The following is a 23,668-nucleotide window of genomic DNA, read 5'->3' as shown; positions in this document are numbered from 1 at the left end:
CTCTCCCTCTCTACCCCCTCCCTCTCTACCCCCTCCCTCTCTACCCCCTCCCTCTCTACCACCTCCCTCTCTGCCCCCCTCCCTCTCTGCCCCCCTCCCTCTCTACCCTATCCCTATCTACCTTCACTCCCACCCTCTCTACCCCCCTCCCTCTCTACCCCCCCCTCCTCGCCCTCTCCCTCTCTACCTTCCCTCTAGACCCCTCCCTCTCCCTCTCCCTCTACACCCCCTCCCTCTCTACCCCCCCCCCCTCCTCGCCCTCTCCCTCTCTACCTTCCCTCTAGACCCCTCCTCTCCCTCTCCCTCTACACCCCCTCCCTCTCTACCCCCCCCTCCTCGCCCTCTCCCTCTCTACCTTCCCTCTAGACCCCTCCCTCTCCCTCTCCCTCTACACCCCTTCCTCTCTCTCTCTACCCCCTCTCTCTCTGCCCCTCTCCCTCTCTACCTCCTTCCCCTCCCTCTCTACCCTCTCCCTCTCCCTCTCTACTTACACTCCCTCCCTCTCTGCCCCCTCCCTCTCTGCCCCCCCTCCCTCTCTACCCCCCTTCCTCTGTAGGGATTGAAGAGAGAGGGTGAAGAGGAGGAGGAGGGAGTGCTGGGGGATGAGGGGAAATGAGCCGCGCCTACACAGTTGGGGGCTATGTGAGTGGTGCAATATTGCGTTGCAGGAACGGGTGAGTGGTGGAATCTTGCGTTGGGGAACAGACCCAACGGATCTGCACTTGGTCTAATAATTAATAAAAATAAATGTTTTCATACAACCACCATTTCTGGGTTACCCACCACCACATTGCATCTCATTCTGATTATTCCGCAACCTCAGATATTGAGTATTTGCTGATCTGAGCAAAAGTAAAACATTTATAATGAAATCTTTTGAAAAATGTTATCCACATGACGATAGAAAAATGATGCAGTGTGACAGCGCAAGTTTGTCACTGAAAACGGAACTAATTTCAACTGTATTTCAAATGTCATTAGTTCCAGTTCAAGATGATTAAATCAGGATCTTATCTTTCAACGTGATGCAACGTGATTCAGTTACGGACCTATGACATAATTTGTGTGAAGTTTTCAACTAAGACTAGCCTGCACGAGCACAGCCATTAACTGTTGTGCTGCTTTTGTGGGTCAACACTTTTGCTATGTGTAACAGTGAGTTTGTTTGACATGTCTGAATGCAAGACTCCAGTGACATATAGCTATGGTTGAGCGATGACCACCAGAAATATGGATATGTCATGTGACATCCTGATCGCATCCTTCAGTACCTGGAGGCAATGTACGTGAATACAGAATATCATCACAGGTTTAATTTGAAATAAATCTTTTGTGGGTCTGGTAGCATATTGTGGCATATTGCTACCTTCCATTGAACAGCCCTTGTGCAAGGGAGAGAGAATGAATGACAACATGAACATTTTCTTCTTGTTCATTCAAGGCAATCATCCCCATCTTCAATATCTGGTTAAATAGCATACATTGGTGCTGCATCAGAAATATGTTTGATCTAGAAATTACATTTCACCAAGGCTGTCAGCTTTGTGTTGCAAAGTTGTATCACAAGCACATTCCCAAACCCACATAATGCCTCTAGGAGATCATTCCAGTATTTATTTCACTTTTGTACACTTGGGACAAAATTAGAATGCAGCTTCATCAGTTTATAATAATTTACGATTGATCTGTTTGCCTTCTACCTCAGGTTTAATTGAGACTTATTGCAAATGACAAACGTGTGCCTTTCCCAGTCTGTTTTAGGAGACTGGGAAGTGGGGCAAATCTGCAAAATGTTTTGCTTTCTACGTTTTCCACGTGAGCTGAGAGAATAAACAACTAATATTAACACTGTAGCTCTTCATGTTTATTTCACTCCAGAATAGCTGTTAAGGCTCTCCTTATCTCCCCAGAATTATGTGAGGAATTGATCAAATGCAGAATTTGAAAGCCTTTTCCAGTGCTACTCATCAAAGCCACATTATACGATTAAAAAAAAGGTTGAATTCTACATTGTGATTTGAAAACTATGGTAATTTGAAATCTAGAAAATATGTCTGAAATGGTTATTTACATTTATGTCATTTTCCAGAGACCTTTATTCAGGACAGTTTGATTGTACATGGGATTCTGTTTTCAGGGCTGTCAGCTATGATGGGGGTATTTTTGACATCTATTAAAGTGCAACTGATTGCTTCCACCAGCTCTATCCATTTACATTCTCTCATCAATAATCCATTTTTTGTTTCAGAATTACAAAAGTGGCCAAGTATGTGACGTACGTTGATGGTTAAGATATTTATGTCGTAAACTTGGATCATTTTTGGTCTATACTTGTGACGTAATTTTTAGCTCAAAGAATATGATGTTTTCCACCCATACCCTACAAATAAAAACGTCCTTTATATTTCATGTTTATTAGCAGTTCTGCAGTTAGAACTATAATTTCTGAATTATAAGAAAGTCATGCTGTATTATGGCCAGGGAATTGTGCTCTATAACCTGTTTGAATGCTTTATTATCCAAAAGGTAACAGTTTGAGAGAAAAGTTAATTTCAACCAAGTAATAAAATTCTGCTTCCCCCCCCAAATCAGCACCTCCGCAGGGTTGATTTGCTTTGTTAGAGCTTGAGTGTGGAAATAGTTAACTGGGGGCTGATCACTCTACAATGAATATTGTATGTATCTTTTTAAATGCAGCAGTCATAAAAACTTGAACTGAAGTTCTCCACCCAGCCATATAGAATATTCCCAGCATTTCCTTTTGCAGTCAATGTTTAAGGCTGTAGCTACGTTCTCGTGATGTATTTATGTGGTGGAAAAAATTCTATTAATCGAGGGGGCAGGATTGAACCAATTCAGTCTAAACATGGACTGCCATTAAATCCAATATTGTTTGGCGCTCTGCACAATGCTAAATAAGTGCTGTACTGTAAACCCTTGTTATAACGGACCATGGGGGGTGGCGGTGGTGGTGGTATTGCCACTGCATCAGAGTACGGTATTATCATTTTATATAGTTGAAACAAAGAACTGGGGGTTCAGTATTGATGTGGATAGAGAACTGGCTGGCAGACAGGAAGCAAAGAATAGGAGTAAACGGGTCCTTTTCACAATGGCAGGCAGTGACTAGTGGGGTATCGCAAGGCTCATTGCTGGGACCCCAGCTATTTACAATATATATTAATGATTTGGACGAGGGAATTGAATGCAACATCTCCAAGTTTGCGGATGACAGGAAACAGTGTTAGCTGTGAGGAGGATGCTAGGAGGCTGCAAGGTGACTTGGATAGGCTGGGTGAGTGGGCAAATGCATGGCAGATGCAGTATAATGTGGATAAATGTGAGGTTATCCACTTTGGTGGCAAAAACAGGAAAGTAGACTGTAATCTGAATGGTTGCCGATTAGGAAAGGGGGAGATGCAACGAGACCTGGGTGTCATGGTACACCAGTCATTGAAAGTAGGCAAGCAGGTGCAGCAGGCAGTGAAGAAAGCAAATGGTATGTTAGCATTCATAGCAAAAGGATTTGAGTATAGGAGCAGGGAGGATCTACTGCAGTTGTACAGGGTCTTGGTGAGACCACACCTGGAGTATTGCGTACAGTTTTGGTCTCCTAATCTGAGGAAAGACATTCTTGCCATAGAGGGAGTACAGAGAAGGATAACCAGACTGATTCCTGGGATGTCAGGACTTTCATATGAAGAAAGACTGGATAGACTCGGCTTGTACTATCTAGAATTTAGAAGATTGAGGGGGGATCTTATAGAAACTTACAAAATTCTTAAGGGGTTGGACAGGCTAGATGCAGGAAGATTGTTCCCGATGTTGGGGAAGTCCAGAACAAGGGGTCACAGTTTAAGGATAAGGGGGAAATCTTTTAGGACCGAGATGAGGAAAACATTTTTCACACAGAGTGGTGAATCTCTGGAATTCTCTGCCACAGAAGGTAGTTGAGGCCAGTTCATTGGCTATATTTAAGAGGGAGCTAGATGTGGCCCTTGTGGCTAAAGGGGTCAGGGGGTATGGAGAGAAGGCAGGTACAGGATACTGAGTTGGATGATCAGCCATGATCATATTGAATGGCGGTGCAGGCTCGAAGGGCCGAATGGCCTACTCCTGCACCTATTTTCTATGTTTCTAACTGCAGATAATGGTTAATACTCCTCCTCTGGACCCTCTCCAACGCCAGCATATCCCTCCTCAGATAAGGGGCCAGCCACCTTCCATCGTACCATCTACAAACGTGGCTACAAAGCCATCAATTCCATCATATAAATCATTAATATACAATGCGAAAAGTAACAGAACCAACACTGACCCCTGCGGAACACAACTGGTCACTGGCAGCCAACCAGAAAAGGCCCCCTTTATTCTCACTCTTTGCTTTCTGCCATTCAGCCAATTTTCTCTGCATGCAAGTATCTTCCTTCTAATACCATGGGCTGTCATCTTCTTTAACAGCCTCATATGCGGCACCTTAACAAAGGCCATCTGAAATTCCAAATGAACAACATCCACTGACTCTCCTTTGTCTATCTTGCCATTTACCACATCAAAGAATTCCAACAGAATTGTCAGGGCAAGTACTCATGAACCTCATCCTTAATAATGGAGTCTAGAATCATACCAACCACCGGTCAGACTTACCAGCCTATAGTTTCCCCTCTTTGAGCAGTGGAGTGGTATTTACAATTATCCATTCCTCTGGGACCACTCTTCTGATTCTAGTGATTCTCAGTTTAGTTTAATGTCACGTGTACCAACATACAGTGAACAGCTTTGTTACGTGCTGACAGGTCTTGAAAGGTCACTACTAATGCTTCCACAATTTGTAACGCTACCGTTTTTCAGAACTCGGAGGTGTAGTCCATCTGGTCCAGGTGACTTATCCAACCTCAGACCTTTCAGCTTCCCAGGCACTTTCGCCTTAATAATAGCAACTCCACATACCTCCGCCCCTCTAACTCTTGAATAGGCGCAAAAAATGTATTCATTTTGTCCACCATTTCTTTATTCCCCATTACTACTTCCCCAGCATCATTTACTGGCGGTCCAATATCCACTTTTGCCTTTCATTTATTCTTCATATCCAGTGCCCTCCATAATGTTTGGGACAAAGACCCATCATTTATTTATTTGCCTCTGTACTTCACAATTTCAGATTTGTAATAGAAAAAAAAATCACATGTGGTTAAAATGCACATTGTCAGATTTTAATAAAGGCCATTTTTATACATTTTGATTTCACCATGTAGAAATTACAGCTGTGTTTATACATAGTCTCCCCGTTTCAGGGACCATAATGTTTGGGACACAGCAATGTCATGTAAATGAAAGTAGTCTTGTTTAGTATTTTGTCGCATATGCTTTGCTTGAAGCCTGCGATTCATGGATATCAGCAGTTGCTGGGTGTCTTCTCTGTTGATGCTCTGCCAGGCCTGTATTGTAGCCATCTTTAGATTATTTTGGGGGCTTGTCCCCTTCAGCTTTCTCTTCAACAGCATATAAAACTCATGCTCAATTGGGTTCAGATCGAGTGATTGACTTGGCCACTCAAGAATTGACCATTTCGTAGCTTTGAAAAACTCCTTTGTTTGGGATCATTGTCTTGCTGTAGAATGAATTGCAGGCCAATGAGTTTTGAGGCATTTGTTTGAACTTGAACAGATAGGATGTGTCTATACACTTCAGAATTCATTATGCATCTTGCAGTGTAGCCGCTGTATTTCTGTTTATGAAGTCATCTGCGGACAGTTAATTTAACAGGTGTGACTGCCTCCAGAAACACAGCATCGAGGTGATTCATTCCATCCCTGATGTGCTGCAGCGTTAGAAGCTCATACTTCAGGTCGTCAACTTTGAACCCGATGCTTGCTGCAGATGTGGTCACTAGGAACAACTAAGGGGTCCATCAGCTCCCACATCATGCAGCTGTAACACATCACGTGATCCTGCATGCTTCCTTTATTTATTTCCAACTGCTCCTATTTGACATTTCCCATGTGCTGCTGCTCTGCTTCAGGCTTGGTAGGTCAGCACTTTTTCCCACAGCCCTTCTCAATGAAACCTCTCAAGCCAAAGCGTCAAGTTGCACTTTTCCTCAACACAGCTCTTTGGCTCAACACGGCCGCTCCTAACAGTCCACTCCACCTTGGTTTCCTTTTCTTTGCTGTTCTGCCTCTTGCTCAGCCAATCTAATGATTTCCTCTTATGTTCTGCCTTGTCAATCGAATACACACTAAACTTGCAAAAAAACAACTATCTTCAATTTTTCCCTCTGATTTTTTTTTTATTGATTGATTTTTTTCTGGCAAGACGACTGCTCTCCCACTCTTTTGAAGGTAGAAAAATCTGATGTGATAAGAAGGGATTACAAAGGGCTTTCGGGGAGGTGACACAAAGCTGGGTGGCCGTGTGAACTGGGAGAGGATGCAATGAGAATGCAGGGTTGACTTGGACAGGTTGGGTGAGTGGGCAGATGCATGGCAGATGCAGTTTAATGTGGATAAATGTGAGGTTATTCACTTTGGTAGCAAAAACAGGAAGGAAGATTATTATCTAAATGGTGTCAAGTTGGGAAAAGGGGCAGTACAACGAGATCAGGGGGGTCCTTGTACATCAGTCAATGAAAGTAAACATGCAGGCACAGCAGGCAGTGAAGAAAGGGAATGGCATGTTGGCCTTCATAACAAGAGGAGTTGAGTATAGGAGCAAAGAGGTCCTTCTGCAGTTGTACATGGCCCTAGTGAGACCACACCTGGAATATTGTGTGCAGTTTTGGTCCCCTAATTTGAGGAAGGACATTCTTGCCATTGAGGGAGTGCAGCGTAGGTTTACAAGGTTAATACCCGGGATGGCGGGACTGTCATATGCTGAGAGAATGGAGTGGCTGGGCTTGTATACTCTGGAGTTTAGAAGGATGAGAGTGGATCTTATTGAAAAATATAAGATTATTAAGGGTTTGGACATGCTAGAGGTAGGAAACATGTTCCCGATGCTGGGGGAGTCCAGAACCAGGGGCCACAGTTTAAGAATAAGGGGTAAGTCATTTAGAACCGAGATGAGGAAACACTTTTTCACAGAGAGTTGTGAGTCTGTGGAATTTTCTGCCTCAGAGGGTGGTGGAGGCCAGTTCTCTGGATACTTTCAAGAGAGAGCTGGATAGGGCTCTTGCAGATTGCAGAGTCAGGGGATATGGGGAGAAGGCAGGAACGGGGTACTGATTGTGGATAATCAGCCATGATCACATTGAATGGCGGTGCTGGCTTGAAGGGCCGAATGGCCTACTCCTGCACCTATTGTGTATTGTAAAATTTTGAAGACTTGTATGTTCACTAACAATTCAGAATTGGAGTCAGAATGGTATACGAAGGATATCGTAATAGGATGGTAACTACACAGTAACAATAAAGACTAATTCCTTCTATCTTGGAGTTTTTGTGATTTAAATTGTTTTGTGCAAGGAAGGAAAGAAAAGCATTTTTGGTTTGCGTATAATTTGAAAAGTTAAATTATATCTTTGCTGTCTATACTGAGCAATTATCATTATTTTTGGGTGGATATTATTGCAGGAATAGCTCAAAGGCAATATGGATAAGTTTGAATATTGATGCAATTTCCTATGGCAGTATGAAATTAGAAAAAACACGTAAAAAACTGAGATAAAAAGCTTGTCTTTGACCAAGCCTCTGTACTTTATTTTCTTAAGTTTTAGGTCTTTAATGGTTAAGGTGCTATTTGTACTCTGCTTCAAGCTTAAAAGCAAATAGAGAATGAACAGTTTATGGATGAACAGTGAATGTTGTGACTCAGAGAAAGTGTATTGCTGACACATGCACCCAAAGATGTTTGATTGTAGGGTTACTCGCAGCCAATTGGTACTTGAGCACTGCTGGCCTTCGTAACACGTTTTGGTGTTACTGCCAATGCTGCCCCTGTGGATTTGGTTCAGCTTGTCAGCTGCTCAGAAATATCTCCTTCAAGAATGGGTGTTGGAGAGAGCCATGATTCATTGGGTGAGCAGTTAGAATGAAGATATTTTGAGTCAAGTGTGTTTATTGCCATTTGTCCCAAAACGGAACAATGACATTCTCATTTACAGCAGTACAGAGATGTAAACATTGTACTCTGTAAACACCACAATACACACAAAAAGTTTGGTGTATATATAAAAACAAATAATAATGGTGCAAAGACAAAAACAATGTCCCCAAGTCTATGTAGTTCGGAGCTTACTTGGAGATTGTGATGTTTAATAGCCTGATGGTTGTAGGGAAAAAGCTGCTCTGAACCTGGAGATTGTTGGTTTTCGGGCTCCTATACCACCTTCCCAATGGCAGTAGTGAAATGAGAGTGTGGCCAGAGTGGTGTCGGTCACTCTCGTTGGCTGCCTTTTCGAGGCAGCACCTCCCCCTCCTGTAGATGCCTTTGATTGCGGGGATGCCAGTACTCGTGATGGACTAATTCTAATGTTTTGTTATTGTGACCTTCAATACACGGAACATTTGTTTTTATCACCTTGGTTAAATATTGGCAGTTCATATAGAATTTGGTTATTAAATACCCATCAGACATAAGTTTGTTCCCTTCTTTACACAGAACTCACATGCAGGACCTGAAGGACGTAACCAACAATGTTCATTACGAGAACTACAGGAGCAGGAAGTTGGCTGCAGTTACATACAATGGTGTCGATAACAATAAAAACAAAGGACAGTTAACCAAGTAAGAAATGTTATTCTCTTTGCAGTTGTGCATCTATTTAACCTTTTAATTAACTGCTTTACAGAAATTGATTGCAGGATTTGTTCAAAGCGTTCTACAAATCTAAGGGATTTCCTTCCTGTTCATTCACATTGTACAAAATGGTGTCTTCAATGAGCAAGCATCTGGAAACCTTATGTAACAGCTGGCTGCAAATACTTTTGTCTTTATTCCACTCCCCAAATAAATATTTTTAACCCAGGGGTATGGCTCCCAAAAGCTTTGGCTCCTCTCTCCATTGACTGCGATCATTATTTTCCTCCATATTATTGTTTGGTGCTTAAATTTCTTGCGTATATGTGTAACAAATATAACATTTCTTGTATATTGGCGCAGCCTAATATCTTCGAGGAGTGGCTTGCAATTCTATTTGTGTTGCCCATCTGCATTTAGTCAAGATATGGAATTATTTCAATCGAAACGTGGCACTCTTAATGGATGCAGTACTGCAGGATTGAAATATAGATATGGAGTCCTGAAGAGAATATTGCAATATTTGTTGGTATCACAAGCCACTGAGGTATTTAGCCCATTTCATCATCATCTCTGCAACATAATTAAGCATGAGCAATTGATTGGACAGGCAAGTTCCTGCCCATGGGCATTGCAGGCACACCTTTAGCTTTAGTGTACCAAGGCAGCATGGTTTGGGCTACCAAGTTCATACTCACCAGCAACCACCTGTACTAATCCCGTTTTCTATTCTCCCCAAATTCTCATCAATTCTGCTCTTTTTAGGCTTATTTCTGCCTAATTCATATGAAGAAAGACTGGATAGACTCGGCTTATACTCGCTAGAATTTAGGAGATTGAGAGGGGATCTTATAGAAACGTACAAAATTCTTATGGGGTTGGACAGGCTAGATGCAGGAAGATTGTTCCCGATGTTGGGGAAGTTCAGGACAAGGGGTCACAGCTTAAGGATAAGGGGGAAATCCTTTAGGACCGAGATGAGAAGAAACTTTTTCACACAGAGAGTGGTGAATCTCTGGAACTCTCTGCCACAGAGGGTAGTTGAGGCCAGTTCATTGGCTATATTTAAGAGGGAGTTAGATGTGGCCCTTGTGGCTAAAGGGATCAGGGGGTATGGAGAGAAGGCAGGTACAGGATACTGAGTTGGATGATCAGCCATGATCATATTGAATGGCGGTGCAGGCTCGAAGGGCCGAATGGCCTATTCCTGCACCTAATTTCTATGTATCTATGTATCTAATAGCTCCAACATACCACATTCTTCATCACAGTCGGAAAGATTAAAAATGAATCTTCTTTCAATCTCATATTTGTTTATAGAGCATTTATTTATATCTCACTTATAGAGCATTTATTTATATCTCAATATTGTAAGATTGCTACCCTACATAGTTGAAATTTAGTCTTGCTATGCATTTTGAATGGTGACCGTTGGTCTAGTGAACAGCATCATGATGCTTCTAATCTCTGTCGCTTGAAACGCATGCAAGATTAAAATCAACTGTTTATTTGATGTACTGTGGTTTTAAGATGCTATACATTTTGTGATGTTTAGATTTTTTTACTCGGCCACAGTCTGAGCCATATTTTTAACAATTTTCTTTATTATGAATGTTGTAAAGGAAATACACATTTTAAAAAACATGGAGTTTGAAGACAGTATTTCTGAATTTCCATGAACTTGTAAAATGTTAATTGATATAATAATTCAAATACACAAGTTAATTGCTTCTTCAATTTGGAGGTTGCTTTGGCTTTAAAGTCTAAATTGAGTGAGCACACTCGGAAGAAATACTGTCTTTTTAAAGCTGAAATAAGGTTTTTTTTCAAACTGATAAGCCACCAAAACTTGTAATAAAGTAATTTGGAGTGAAAAGGGTGAATGAAATAACCGAGCAGCAACCTTCTCAGAATATCCGATGTGCAAGGTAATATGCTGAAATTCAACTTCAGTGCTCTTAAAGTGGGAAACTGGATGGGTGGTACCACCTGCAGCTGTTGATGGATCCAACATTTGGATGGGGAAATATAATGGGGAATATTTTCTGGTTGGTTGAAAATCAAGATGGGCCGCAACAAGAAGCAGAAATAGCAGATTGGCCTGTCAACATCATAAGGCAAAATCATCTTTCTGTTAAACCTTGTGCAGCAAACAGGGCAAAAAGTGTATGGTGGGGTATTCTTCATAGTTTACAATTCAAATAGGAATGTTATAGTTGACATTCAGTTAATTTTCCGCTGTCAGGGCAGAATAGATCAACTTCTGAAACCTTGCACGTCACATGGGAAAATCTGAGAATGTTACAGATACAAGTTATATTCTCCATTTACCTTTTTGCACTATTGAATGAAATTGTATTAGGTCAGATTTTAAATGTTTTATTTCATCTTTACAACCTCTCCATGTAATTTAACGCATTGCTGTGTTTTCCTTATCCTAAGTGTCTGTATATCTGTTTTTCTTTTTAGATTTGACACAGTTGAAGGCATGTAAGTGGTTGTTTAAATTATTTGAAACAACTTTTTCAACATTTTTTTAGCAACAACCAATTTCCATTCCATTGGACAAGAACATATAAACTTTCCGACGTCGGGTGGGCTCGCTCTCATTGGTGTAATCTCCTAATAAAATAGAAGCTGCTTGTTCCAAAAAATTCCTTTTCACAAAACATATCTAAATAGTAGGGAAGGTAACTGAATCATCCAAATCTAACAGCAAGCAAGAAAATACAAAAATTGAAATATTTTTCCTCTGGCAAAAGAGTTATGGAATTTTACAACAGGAATTTAAATGGCGTATTTTTGGAGCAATCAACTATACATGTTCTCTCTTCTGGTTAACTCTACTTCCAGACATCCTGTGGTAGGAAAGATGAGGAAGCTACTACTTGATACTTAGCACTTGAACTGCTTTTTGCTTTCCTGCTCCTTTCCACAGTTCAACACATCCTCTTTGGGGAGTGGTGGCCAAACCAGTATTCTTGCATTTGCTGGCCCGCATTACTCTCAAGATTTTACTTTTATTTCCCTGTTGTTGAATGGATTAGACGGTGATGTGTAAATTATACTGTAGTAACTGCACTTGGCATAGAATTGACCTCGCTGTCATTGCATTCCTCCAGTGGGCATCCAGGAGAGAGGGAGAAACTCGTGAATTTAGTCAAAGGATGTAAGATGGTGTAATTCCAGCACTGGTCTACAGTAACACTAACCAGAACAATTTATTTGTTTATCTCTGTCATTTCTGGTATTCTGTTTTTGTCGTAAAGCCCTTCCATCAGGATGTGTTTGGGACTTTGTCTTCACGATTCTGCTGACTGGTTTTGCATTCCCATTTTCCTCTGACTTTAGGTATCATTCGGGCCTTGTTGGGCATGATGTGATGTTGTTTTCCTGTTAACTTTGAGACACTGTGGAAAAAATTAAGACATGGTTTTTAAGTGAACATGTTCTTTGATCTTATCTTCATAAATCAGGAAGTTTTGTTTGTGCCTGGCTAACATTATACAATATATTTCCTTCCCACTCCCATACTGACCAAATCAAAACACATACCAGCTAAGTAAAAGAAAAGGAGAACGCTAAAAGATCTCAACAGATCGGCCGGGATCTGTGAACGTTTGGGGTTGAGTCCTTGAGGATTGAGAGGGAACGGGAATGTAGCAGTACGTAAGAGCATGGGATAGGCTAGAAGGTGATGGGTGGAACCAGACATGGAGGGGTTGACGGGCAGATGGAACCAGTGGGGGGGGGGGGGGGATTTGGGGTGGAGTTGGTGGTGGAGGATTGAACAATAGGAGAAGAAAACTTGGATCAGATGAGTCTATATTGCAGGAGAGTATCCGTGGTATGGGTTCATCTTTTCCATCTCCTTTCCCAGCTGGTTTACAGCTGCTGATCATCCCCTTCCCATCTGATCCCAAATATCATCTCTAATCCCACTTCCCTTTGCATTAATATACACATGTAATCTTTTAATGTTTCTTCCAATTCCTAACGCATGGCCCCATTTGCACTTATGTATGTACAGTGCATTCAGAAAGTATTCAGACCCCTTCACTTTTTCCACATTTTGTTACGTTACAACATTTTAAAATTGATTAAATTCATTTTTTTTTATCATCAATCTACACACAATACACCAGAATGAAGAAGCGAAAACAGGTGTTTAGAAATTTTTGCAAAGTAATTAAAAAGAAATAACTGAAATATCACATTTGCATAAGTATTCAGACTCTTTGCTATGGCACTCAAAATTGAGCTTAGGTTCATCCTGTTTCCATTAATTATCCTTGAGATGTTTCTGCAAGGATACCAAGGAGTCCACCAGTGGTAAATTAAATTGATTGTACATGATTTGGAAAGGCACAAGCCTGTCTATATAAGGTTCCACAGTTGACAGTGCATGTCAGAGCAAAAACCAAGCCATGAAGACGACGGAATTGTCCGTAGACCCCCGAGACAGGATTGTGTCGAGACACAGATCTGGGGAAGGGTATAAAATAATTTCTGCAGCATTGCAGGTCCCGAAGAGCACAGTGGCCTCCTCCATTCTTAAATGGAAAAACTTTGGAACCACCAGGTCTCTTCATAGTGCTGGCCGCCCGGCCAAACTGAGCAATCGGGGAAGAAGGGCCTTGGTCAGGGAGGTCACTCTGACAGAGCTCAGAGTTCCTCTGCGGAGATGGGAAAACGTTCTGGAAGGACAGCTATATCTGCGGCCTGAATGCCAAGCGTCACGTCTGGAGGAAACCAGGCACCGCTGATCACCTGGCCTATACCATACCTACGGTGAAGCGTGGTGGTAGCATCATGCTGTGGGGATGTTCTTCAGCAGCAGGAACTGGGAGACTAGTCAGGATTGTGGGAAAGATGAACGGAGCAAAGTACAGAGAGATCCTTGATGAAAACCTGCTCCAGAGCGTTCTGGACCTCAGACTGGGGATGAGGTTCACCTTCCAACAGGACAATGACCCTAAGCACACAGTCAAGACAACGCAGGAGTGGCTTTGTGACAAGTCTGTGAATGCCCTTGAGTGGCCCAGCCAGAGCCCAGACTTGAACCCGGTGTAACATCTCTGGAGGGACTGAAAATAGCACTGCATTGACGCTCCCCATCCAACCTAACAGAGCTTGAGAGGATCTGTAGAGAAGAATGGGAGAAATTACCCAAATACTGGTGTGCCAAGCTTGTAGCATCATACCCAAGAAGACTTGAGGCTGTAATCGCTGCCAAAGGTGCCTCAACAAAGTAGTGAGTAAAGGGTCTGAATACTTATGTAAATGTGATATTTCAGTTATTTATTTTTAATTACTTTGCAAACATTTCTAAACACATGTTTTCGCTTTTTTATTATGGGGTTTTGTGTGTAGATTGATGATATAAAAAAAAGTGAATTTAATCTATTTTCGAATAAGGCTGTAATGTAACAAAATGTGAAAAAGGTGAAGGGGTCTGAACACTTTCTAAATGCACTGTTCCTAATCATTTGTTCACTATGAAAAAAGAAATGTTTTCCCACTCTTGTCATTAGATTTTCATCCTTATTTTGGAGAGGTGTGGTTTATTCAGAGGTATGCAGCAGCCTTTTGGTCAATTTGTTATGAGTTTGGAGTAAAATGGAAACAAATCTGCAGGAGCTGGAATGTTGATCAAAAAACAAAGTGCTGGAGGAACTCGGGGCCATATAGCATCTAAGAGGGGGAAAGAAGGGAAATGGACAGATGATGTTTTAGGTTGGAACGCCTCAGACTGATGGAGTATTGGGGAGAAAGCTGGTAGAGAGAGATGAGGAGAAAGGGTGCGACAAGAACTGGAAAGTTAGAAGTGGATAACATGGTAAAATACTGGGAGAACAGTAGGAATCACAGAGGGAAGCAGTGGGAGAGGGCTCACAGACTCTCGTCTGAACGTGGCATCTGTTGAAGGAATGGCCTGGCACACAGAACCATTTCCTGATTTGGTTTGTTCTAAAACTATGAAATTGCATCTCTCCTAAAATTGAATTTGGTTTCCATTTAACTTGAGCATCACAAAGTTAACTGATTCTGATTGCCGGTTACAGAAGTCCTTTAGCCCAGATGGAGGAAGAACGGAGAGAGCATGTGGCAAAGATGAAGAAGATGGAGATGGAAATGGAACAAGTCTTCGAAATGAAAGTCAAGGAGAAGATTCAGAAACTGAAAGATTCCGAGGCAGAGGTAACTGCATTACAGAATTCAAATACCTTAGTTGCTTGGTAATGGTTTGTTATCTTCTGAGATACAGTGAAAATCTTTTTGTGTACTATCCATAAGACCATAAGTCATAGGAGCAGAATGAAGCTTTTCAACCCATGGAGTCTACTCTGCCATTCAATCGTGGCTGATGATTTTTTTCTCTCTCAATCCCATTTTCCTACCCTCTTCCTGTAACCACTGTAAGGGCAGCACAGTGGCACAGCGGTAGAGTTGCTGCCTTACAGTGCTTGCAGCACCAGAGATCCAGGTTCAAACCCGACTACAGGTGCTGTCTGTGCGGAGTTTGTACGTCCTCCCCTGACAGCATGGGTTTTCTCTGAGATCTTTGCTTTCCTCCCACACTCCAAAGACGTACAGGTTTGTAGGTTAATTGACTTGGTATAAGTATAAATTATCCCTAGTGTGATGGTGTTAATATGCAGGGATCGCCGGTCAGTGACGAAGGGGCTGTTTCCGCGCTTGTATCTCTCAGCTAAGCTGAACTGAACTAAACTAAACATCTAGTTAAATCATGCCATTGAGTGCAATCAAATCGTACACATGTACAACAGGTAGTGAGTGCAAAGACAAAAATAACAGAGTGCAGAATGTTGGACAGCATTGTAGCATCACATGTACAAGGAAAGTGCAATGAGGTAGGTTTGAAAGATTGGAACTACACCGTAGCTTCAGTTGTATGATAATCGGGGAAAGAAGCGGTTCTTGAATATGCTGTTATGTGCTATCAAACTGTTACATATTTTCTGCCTGATGGGTGAGAGGAGTAGAGGGAAAGACTGAGGTGTGAATGATCCTTTATTATTTTGGTTGCTTTGCCCAGACAGCGTTAAGAGTTGATGGAGTTGACGGGCTCGGGGGAGGGGGAGGGAGAGTGGGGGGAAGGAGAGCGGTTGTGTGTGATGGACTAACCTGTGTTCACAACTTCCCAACTTTTATACTCAATGCATTGACCGTTGAAGATAAGTGTGTAGCTCTGATGGTAACTGTTTAAATAGCTGTTGAATTGGCAAAGCTGCAACTTTTGTTAGGTTTTCTCTCATTGTGATGCTTGTTTTAGACAATTCGACATATCAGTGTGGCTCATCAGGAACTGATGATGCACAGTTGGTAGCCAACTCTGTTCCTCGGGTTGTTTAAAAATAATATTGAAATTGTGCCAGGTTGGTAAGGGGCAAAGTGTCATCAGTTTCCTCCAACTCTGCCCTGGGACTGAAATAACTGGGACTCGTCCTTCATTCTGGGAAATGGGGGCTGAGGTGGTGAAATGTGAACAGTCCTAGATCAAATTAGGCGCGGAGCAAGGGAACACTATTTCCTCTCTTTAATGTAAGTGCCTTGCCTTGTAGCTCCAGCGACGCCATGAACAAATGAAGAAGAATTTAGAAGCACAGCACAAAGAGCTAGAGGAGAAGCGTCGCCAGTTCGAAGATGAGAAGCAGCACTGGGAGACTCAGCAGCGCATCTTGGAGCAGCAGAAGTTGGACTCCACCAGGTACTCTTCATTGATCATGCTCACAGCCCAGTTGTACCTGCTGCCTGGACTTCAGCCCCTCCTTTGCACTTATCCACCAGGCAGTTTGGGGCACTGAAGGTGACCAGTAAGCCAAAATAAATGGGTTGCCCCATTTTCAGTGGAGCTATGTAACCAGGATCTCTGGCCCCATGTCATTAACTACTCTTAGTGGTCTGTGATTCAGAACACATTGCACCTGCCTGGGTTTCTGTTGTCTCTGTCAGATCCTTCACTAATTAAGCAATGAATCAAATCCTAGATCCAGGGCAGATGGTCTCGGTGCCTGGGATCTCCATTAAACAGTCGATTCCCTGTGTTATGTGAGTTAATGAAGTCGTGTCCCTGATATCGAGCTGATAGTAGTACAGAGAAACGGAAAGCAGCATCCCAGCTGTGTGTACCGTGTCCCAATCATAACGACAATGCCTCAGTCTAAAGAGACTGTATTTGTTGGAAAATGCAAACACTGTCATTGTCAGATTTGCTGTTTTGGAGTTCCATTTGTAAACTCTTGGTGACTGACCATTGTCTTCAACATGGTGACAATAACTTTGATCATCATTGTCCCCTTGTTAAATCTCAGTAAATGTACTGGGTGAGGGAGTTAATAGTTCTGACATTGTTTGCATCCAAGACATGCCCCAGGACAGCCAATCTGATGATTTATGATTGCAGATATATTCTACTTCCTACAAAGCAGGGAATAAATATTTGCCAAAAGTTCAGTTTTGTCCAGCGTTTTGCCCCTTGTTCTAATGAACGTAGCACCTAACCGTCGCCCTTTGCCTGAGTCACGCACATTTTAATGGCCATTAACGGAAGGGGGAAAGGTCATGCAATGTGTTTTCATCTGTTAAATGTGGTTTAGTGTTGCAGCAGAAGCTGTCAGTTTGTACACTGCACAAAATGCTGGGAGTGCTAGAAACATAGAAAAATATGTGCAGGAGTAGGCCATTCGGCCCTTTGAGCCAGCACCGCCATTCAATATGATTATAGCAGATCATCTAAAATCAGTACCCCATTCCTGCTTTTTCCCCCACATCCCTTGATTCCTTTAGCCCTAAGAGCTAAATCTCTCTTGAAAACATCCAGTGAATTGGCCTCCACTGGCTTCTGTGGCAGAGAATCCCACAGATTCACAACTATCTGGGTGAAAATGTTTTTCCTCATCTCAGTCCTCAATGGCCTACCCCTTATTCTTAAACTGTGACCCGTGGTTCTGGACTCCCCCAACATCGGGAACATGTTTCCCGCATCTAGCCTGTCCAATCCTTAAAGAATTTTATATGTTTCTATAAGATCCCCTCTCAATCTTCTAAATTCCAGTGAATACAAGCCCTGTCGACCCATTCTTTCATCATATGTCAGTTCCGCCATCCCGGGAATTAACCTGGTGAACCTACGCTGCACTCCCTCAATAGCAATAATGTCCTTCCTCAAATTAGGGCTCCAAAATTGCACACAATACTCCAAGTGCGGTCCAACTGCAGAAGGACCTCCTTGCTCCAAAACTCGAATCCTCTCGCAATGAAGGCCAACATGCCATTAGCTTTCTTCACCGCCTGCTGTACCTGGGGTCCCATCCCGAGCCTTGTGGCACCTCACTAGTCACTGCCTGCCATTCTGAACAGGACCCGTTAATTCCTACTCTTTGCTTCTTGTCTGCCAACCAGTTCTCCATCCATGTCAATACCCTACCCCCAATACCATGTGCTCTGATTTTGCACACTAATCTCTTGTGTGGGACCTTGTCAAAGATACATCACATCCACTGGCTCTCACTTATCCATTCTACTTGTTGCATCCTTTGGGATCTTTTACATCACCTGAGAGGCAGATGGGGTAGCTGTTTAATCTCTCACCAAAATCCATGGCACCTCTGACAGAGCAGTAGCAGTCTGTTGCTGGCATTCCCTGGAATTAACCCTGGCAGAAGTGAAGCCACCCACAAGCCATTGAGTGCAAGTGCACTTGCTCTTTATCATAAGAGGAGGTGGCGTTTCCTGTCTCTGAGCTAAAGTAATGCGTGTCCAAGTCTGTGCCAGATTAAGTACTTTGAGTATTTTGCTCCTAACTACCTGCGATGTCAGCAAAGCCATCCTCCGATTAAAATTAATGCCAGTATCTTTGATTATTCCACTGCAGTTTGCTGATATCTGTGTTGTTTTCTTTCATAGGACTTTGGAAAAGAACAAGAAGAAAGGGAAGATATTTTAACCATTTGAATGCCACGAATTATGTACTTGCCAATTTGCCACCCCTGGACATAATTTTTTTTTGAAAGGATTCAACTTTGCACCTATTATCTCTATAATGTTAATGTATTAGCATGTGAAATGGCCAACTTAATACTATGTACATTAATTTCTATTTGTAGTCTCTGATATAGGAAGTTAGACAAGTCTCACGTTATCTGGGGTGTATTGTATGTAGAGACACAACATCTGAATTTTTTTTTAAACTCATGCCTCCCTTTTTATGCAGATAAATGTATTTCCTTTTATGCAATCATGTTCTGGTGGTTTGTTTACAGAATATTATCTGTTCTTCCACAGATGTGAGAACTTTGAAAAATGCCTAGAGAAACAGTGCTATAATTTGTTGTAATTCCACTCCGATGTAGAAATAACACAACTTTATGGGGATTGAGTGGAGATAGTCCAACTTGTTCTGGTGTGGTCCAGCACTTGTTTCTCTTCCACCTTTCATTGTTCTGTCCCCAAAACATCCAGAAATATTTAAACTAACAGGCTCAGCCACTTATGTATTGTGTTGTCTTAGATTTTCGCTGTTTTCATTCAATAATTAATGTTCTCTCGTAAAACATTAACTTTTGTAATTGCTTCATTTATTGTAACAATTAATTTAGATATTTCATTTATTGCCCAGCACCATGCTGACATTTTTTTTTAAAAAGCATAGCTTTTGTATGTTAGGAAAAACGGGGAAGGAGTGAAGAACATGCATTCTCTTGCATTTTATTGTACCTGACTAAGGTGCTGCATTTTGCTGTACGCACTGGAGCCATTAAAGCACCTTCTCCAGTCACAAGGGCAGTCCAGCTTGCATCTCCTTGCTCAGTGGATTCATGGCCTCTGGGTGTTGGAGGGAGGGAGGGCGGGAGGGGAGGGAGGGAGTCACATCTAGCTGTATACACGTTACCCATCTCTGTATTTTTGTTTGTATTGTACAGAGTCACATAATAAAACAATGTTGTGATGATGTCAGTGCTTCCTGCAGCAAAGTGATGTTTTTGATGGTCACGTTAACAGAAGAACCGGGTTCTATTTGATCTAATGATCATGGTTTTGTATTAATTCAAAAGTCAAGATGATCTAAAGAAATAAGCTTTTCTCTGCATGATGGTGCTTGGGATTTCCTGCATCTAAAGACAGACATGGCCTTGGTTTAATGCCTCGTTGACAGCAACCCCTGTGGTGTGCTACTTTATCGGAATACTTCTAGGAGCATGACTGCGATTTTGTGCTCCATTACTGAGCTGAGATTGAACCCACAACCTTCTAACTTGCTCACTGTGTTTCCCACTTCTGTTCTATTCCTACTAACATCTGATTCTGGCCACTGTGCTGGCGAGCAATCTAATGTAAAGGCTCCTGATGTCTATTGTCGGATCCAAGCAGAAGGAGCAGGGCCACTTTAGTCCCTGGCTCGTCTATGTGAGTGACATGTTAGCACGTGCTGTCCATCAAACCTCTAAAGTGACATTAAAGCACACTTTCAACAATCGTTTAACGTTGCAATAGAATTTGATTCTGCATGAGAATTGTGTGATCACAGAGTAGTCGATAGCCCAGAACAATGCCAACAGGAGGTGCAACATCAGCATGGGATCTCCAATCCCCATCCCCAGATCTCCACAGCTGCCGCCTCAAGATGTCCCTTGGGATTGAGGACAACTTCACTCTGGTTCAGCGGTGACTGACTAGGCAGCTGTGGGAACTGCAGGCTTTTCCATACAAGGGGCAGGACCTCGAGAGGGTGGTTCGATGTGCTCCTTCAACCTTTGTGTATTACTAATACATATGGTTTCAATACAATCCCACATGAGCGACTGGGCCAGAGATTCCCAAGAACACATCATTCAGTCTTTTCCCGTCTGCCTCGTAACCTCTTCTTGTTCTCTCAGAATGTGGGAACAGAGTTTATTCTCATTCTCAGAATGTGGCCCACCGTTTAATGTTCATGGCTCATATATGATGCCCTCAACTCCTCTGCTGGTAGTAGCATAATGAAATCTAAGTGTATAGATACATCCTATCTGCTCAAGTTCAAACAAATGCCTCAAAACTCATTGGCCGGCAGTTCATTTAACAGCAAGAGCATGATCCCAAACATACTGCTAAAGCAACAGAGATTTTTAAAGGTAAAAAATGATCAATTCTTGAGTGGCCAAGTCAATCACCCGATCTGAACCCAATTGAGCATGCCTTTTATATGCTGAAGAGAAAACTGAAGGGAACAACCCCGCAAAAGAAGCATAAACTAAAGATGGCTGCAATAACTGCCTGGCAGAGCATCACCAGAGAAGACACCCAGCAACTGGTGATGCCCATGAATCGCAGACTTCAAGCAGTCATTGCATGCAAAGGATATGCAACAAAATACTAAACATGTCTACATTCATTTACATGACATTTCTGTGTACTCTTTGTTTCCTGTCTGCCAACCAATTCTCTATCAATGTCAATACCCTACCCCAATACCATGTGCTCTAATTTTGCCCACTAATCTCCTGTGTGGGATCTTATGAAAGGCTTTCTGAAAGTCCAGATACACTACATCCACTGGCTCTCCTTCATCCATTTTACTTGTTGCATCCTCAAAAAATTCGAGAAGATTAGTCAAGCAGGATTTCCCCTTCATAAATCCATGCTGACTTGGACTAATCCTCTTACCGCTATCCAAATGCACCATTATTATTTCTTTAATAATGAACTCCAGCATCATCCCCATCACCAATGTCAGGCTAACTGGTCTATAATTCCCCATGTTCTATCTCGCTCCTTTCTTGAAAAGTGGGATAGCATAGGCTACCCTCCAATCCACAGGAACTGATCCTGAATCTATAGAACATTGGAAAATGATCACCAATGCGTCCACTATTTCTAGAGCCACCCCCTTGAGTACCCTGGGATGCAGACCATCAGGCTCTGGGGATTTATCAGCCTTCAGTCCCATCAGTCTACCCAATACTATTTCTAGCCTAATGCGAATTTCTTTCAGTTGCTCTGTCTCCCTAGATCCTCTGTCATCTGGTACATCTGGGAGATTGTTTGTGTCTTCCTCAGTGAAGACAGATCCAAAGTGCCTGTTCAACTCTTCTGCCATTTCCTTGTTCCCCATAATAATTTCACCTGTTTCTACCTTCAAGGGACCCACATTTGGCGTTACTAATATTTTTCTCTTAACATACCTAAAGAAGCTTTTACTATCTTTCTTGGCCAGCTTACTCTCGTACTTCATTTTTTCAGCCCGTATTGCCCTTTTTGTTACCTTCTGTTGTCCTTTGAAAGTTTCCCAATCGTCTGGCTTCCCGCTACTCTTTGCTAGGTTATACACCTTTTCTTTTAGTTTTATTCCATCCCTAATTTCCCTTGTCAGCCACGGTTCCCTCTTACTCCCCTTAGAATTTTTCTTCCTCTTTCGAATGAAATGATCCTGCATATTCTGGATTATGCCCAGAAATTCCTGCCATTGCTGTTCCACCATCTTTCCTGCTAGGATCCTTTTCCAGTCGACCTTGGCCAGCTCCTCTCTCATGCCTTCATAGTCCCCTTTGTTCAACTGCAACACTGACACTTCTGATTTTACCTTCTCCCTCTCAAATTGCAGTGAAAATTCAGATGAAAACGTATCATATTATGGTCACTACCTCCTAACGGTTCCTTTACCTTGAGTTCCCTTATTAAATCTGGTTCATTAGACAACTAAATCCAGAATTGCCTTCTCTCCGGTAGGCTCCAGTACAAGCTGCAGGTCTTCCTTGGCCTGCCAGTCCCTTTACGATTAGTAAGCTCACCAGTGCTCTTTCTTCTTAATGATTTTCCAAACAGTTGATTTTGGTAAGCCTAAGGTTTGGCTGATGTTTCTGACAGTTTTATTCTTGTTTCTCAGTCTCATAATGGTTTATTTGACTTTCATTGGCACAACTTTGATCCTCACGTTGACAAACAGCAATGAAACACCTGTGAAGCCATGTGTCCCAAACATTATGGTGCCCTGAAATGGGGGGACTATGTATAAACACAGCTGTAATTTCTACATGGTGAGACCAAAATGTATAAAAATACCCTTTTGATAAAATCTGACAATGTGCACTTTAACCACATGTGACTTTTTTCTATTACAATCTATTGCAAATCTCAAATTGTGGAGTACAGAGGCAAATAAATAAACGATGGGTCTTTATGGAGTGCACTGTAGACACAAAAAGCTGGAGAACTCCGCGGAACAGGCAGCGCCTCTGAAGGAATGGGTGACGTTTTGGGTCGAGACCCTTCAGTCAGTACGTCACCCATTCCTTCTCTCCAGAGATGCTGCCTGTCCCACTGTGTTAGTCCAGCTTTTTGTGTCTATCTTCGGTTTAAACCAGCATCTGCAGTTCCTTCTTGCACATTTTATAAAGTTACAACCTGATCTTCCGACCCTTATACTTGAAGACCCAACTGATGAAAGCAAGTTTCATCGGCGAACATCAAGATTGAATTGGTGTTATTGGCCACAAGTCATGGATGTACAGGTTGTAGAGAAAGAGACTGATCCTGCAACCAGAGGGGCATCAGTATTAACCGTCGGAGTGGAAGAACTGTTGTGATAAATTCTAACTGATTAAGGGTTGTTGATCAGGAAGCCCAGAAACCAGTTGCCGATGGAGGCTCTAAAGCCAAGGTTCAGAAATCCAGGGGTGAGCTTATTCGGTATTATGGTGTTGACGGCTGTGCTGCAGGCAATGAATACCATCCTGACATAGATCCTATTGTCACAATCCCTTATTTTGAATATAGGGGTTACGTTTGTTATTTTCCAATCTATGGACCCTTCCCTGAATCGAGGGAATTTTGGAAAATTAAACCCAATGCATCAAATATTTCACGAGTTACTTCTGTGAAGACCCTGAAGAAGTCCTTCAGAACCTGGAGACTGATCAGACTACAGCTC

General features: G+C 42.3%; 1 protein-coding gene across 3 annotated transcripts in view; it reads left to right on the top strand.

Moving 5' to 3' along the window:
- septin7 (septin 7) overlaps positions 1–19,713 on the top strand; it is a 122,652-nt gene extending 102,939 nt beyond the window's left edge. Inside the window, exons 11-15 of one of the 3 annotated variants that reach the window (XM_033019139.1) lie at positions 8,599–8,724; positions 11,206–11,226; positions 14,802–14,937; positions 16,323–16,468; positions 18,667–19,713. In XM_033019139.1, the coding sequence (XP_032875030.1) occupies positions 8,599–8,724; positions 11,206–11,226; positions 14,802–14,937; positions 16,323–16,468; positions 18,667–18,706 (469 nt within the window). In that variant the 3' untranslated portion in view covers positions 18,707–19,713. The remainder of the gene's footprint in view (positions 1–8,598; positions 8,725–11,205; positions 11,227–14,801; positions 14,938–16,322; positions 16,469–18,666) is intronic. The other 2 variants (XM_033019141.1, XM_033019140.1) reach the window with 2 other exon arrangements.
- Positions 19,714–23,668: the final 3,955 nt, after the last annotated feature.

Source organism: Amblyraja radiata, chromosome 4 (genome assembly GCF_010909765.2).
Source record: "Amblyraja radiata isolate CabotCenter1 chromosome 4, sAmbRad1.1.pri, whole genome shotgun sequence".
Classification (NCBI taxonomy): Eukaryota; Metazoa; Chordata; class Chondrichthyes; order Rajiformes; family Rajidae; genus Amblyraja; species Amblyraja radiata.
This window is presented reverse-complemented; position numbering and strand designations above follow the sequence as displayed.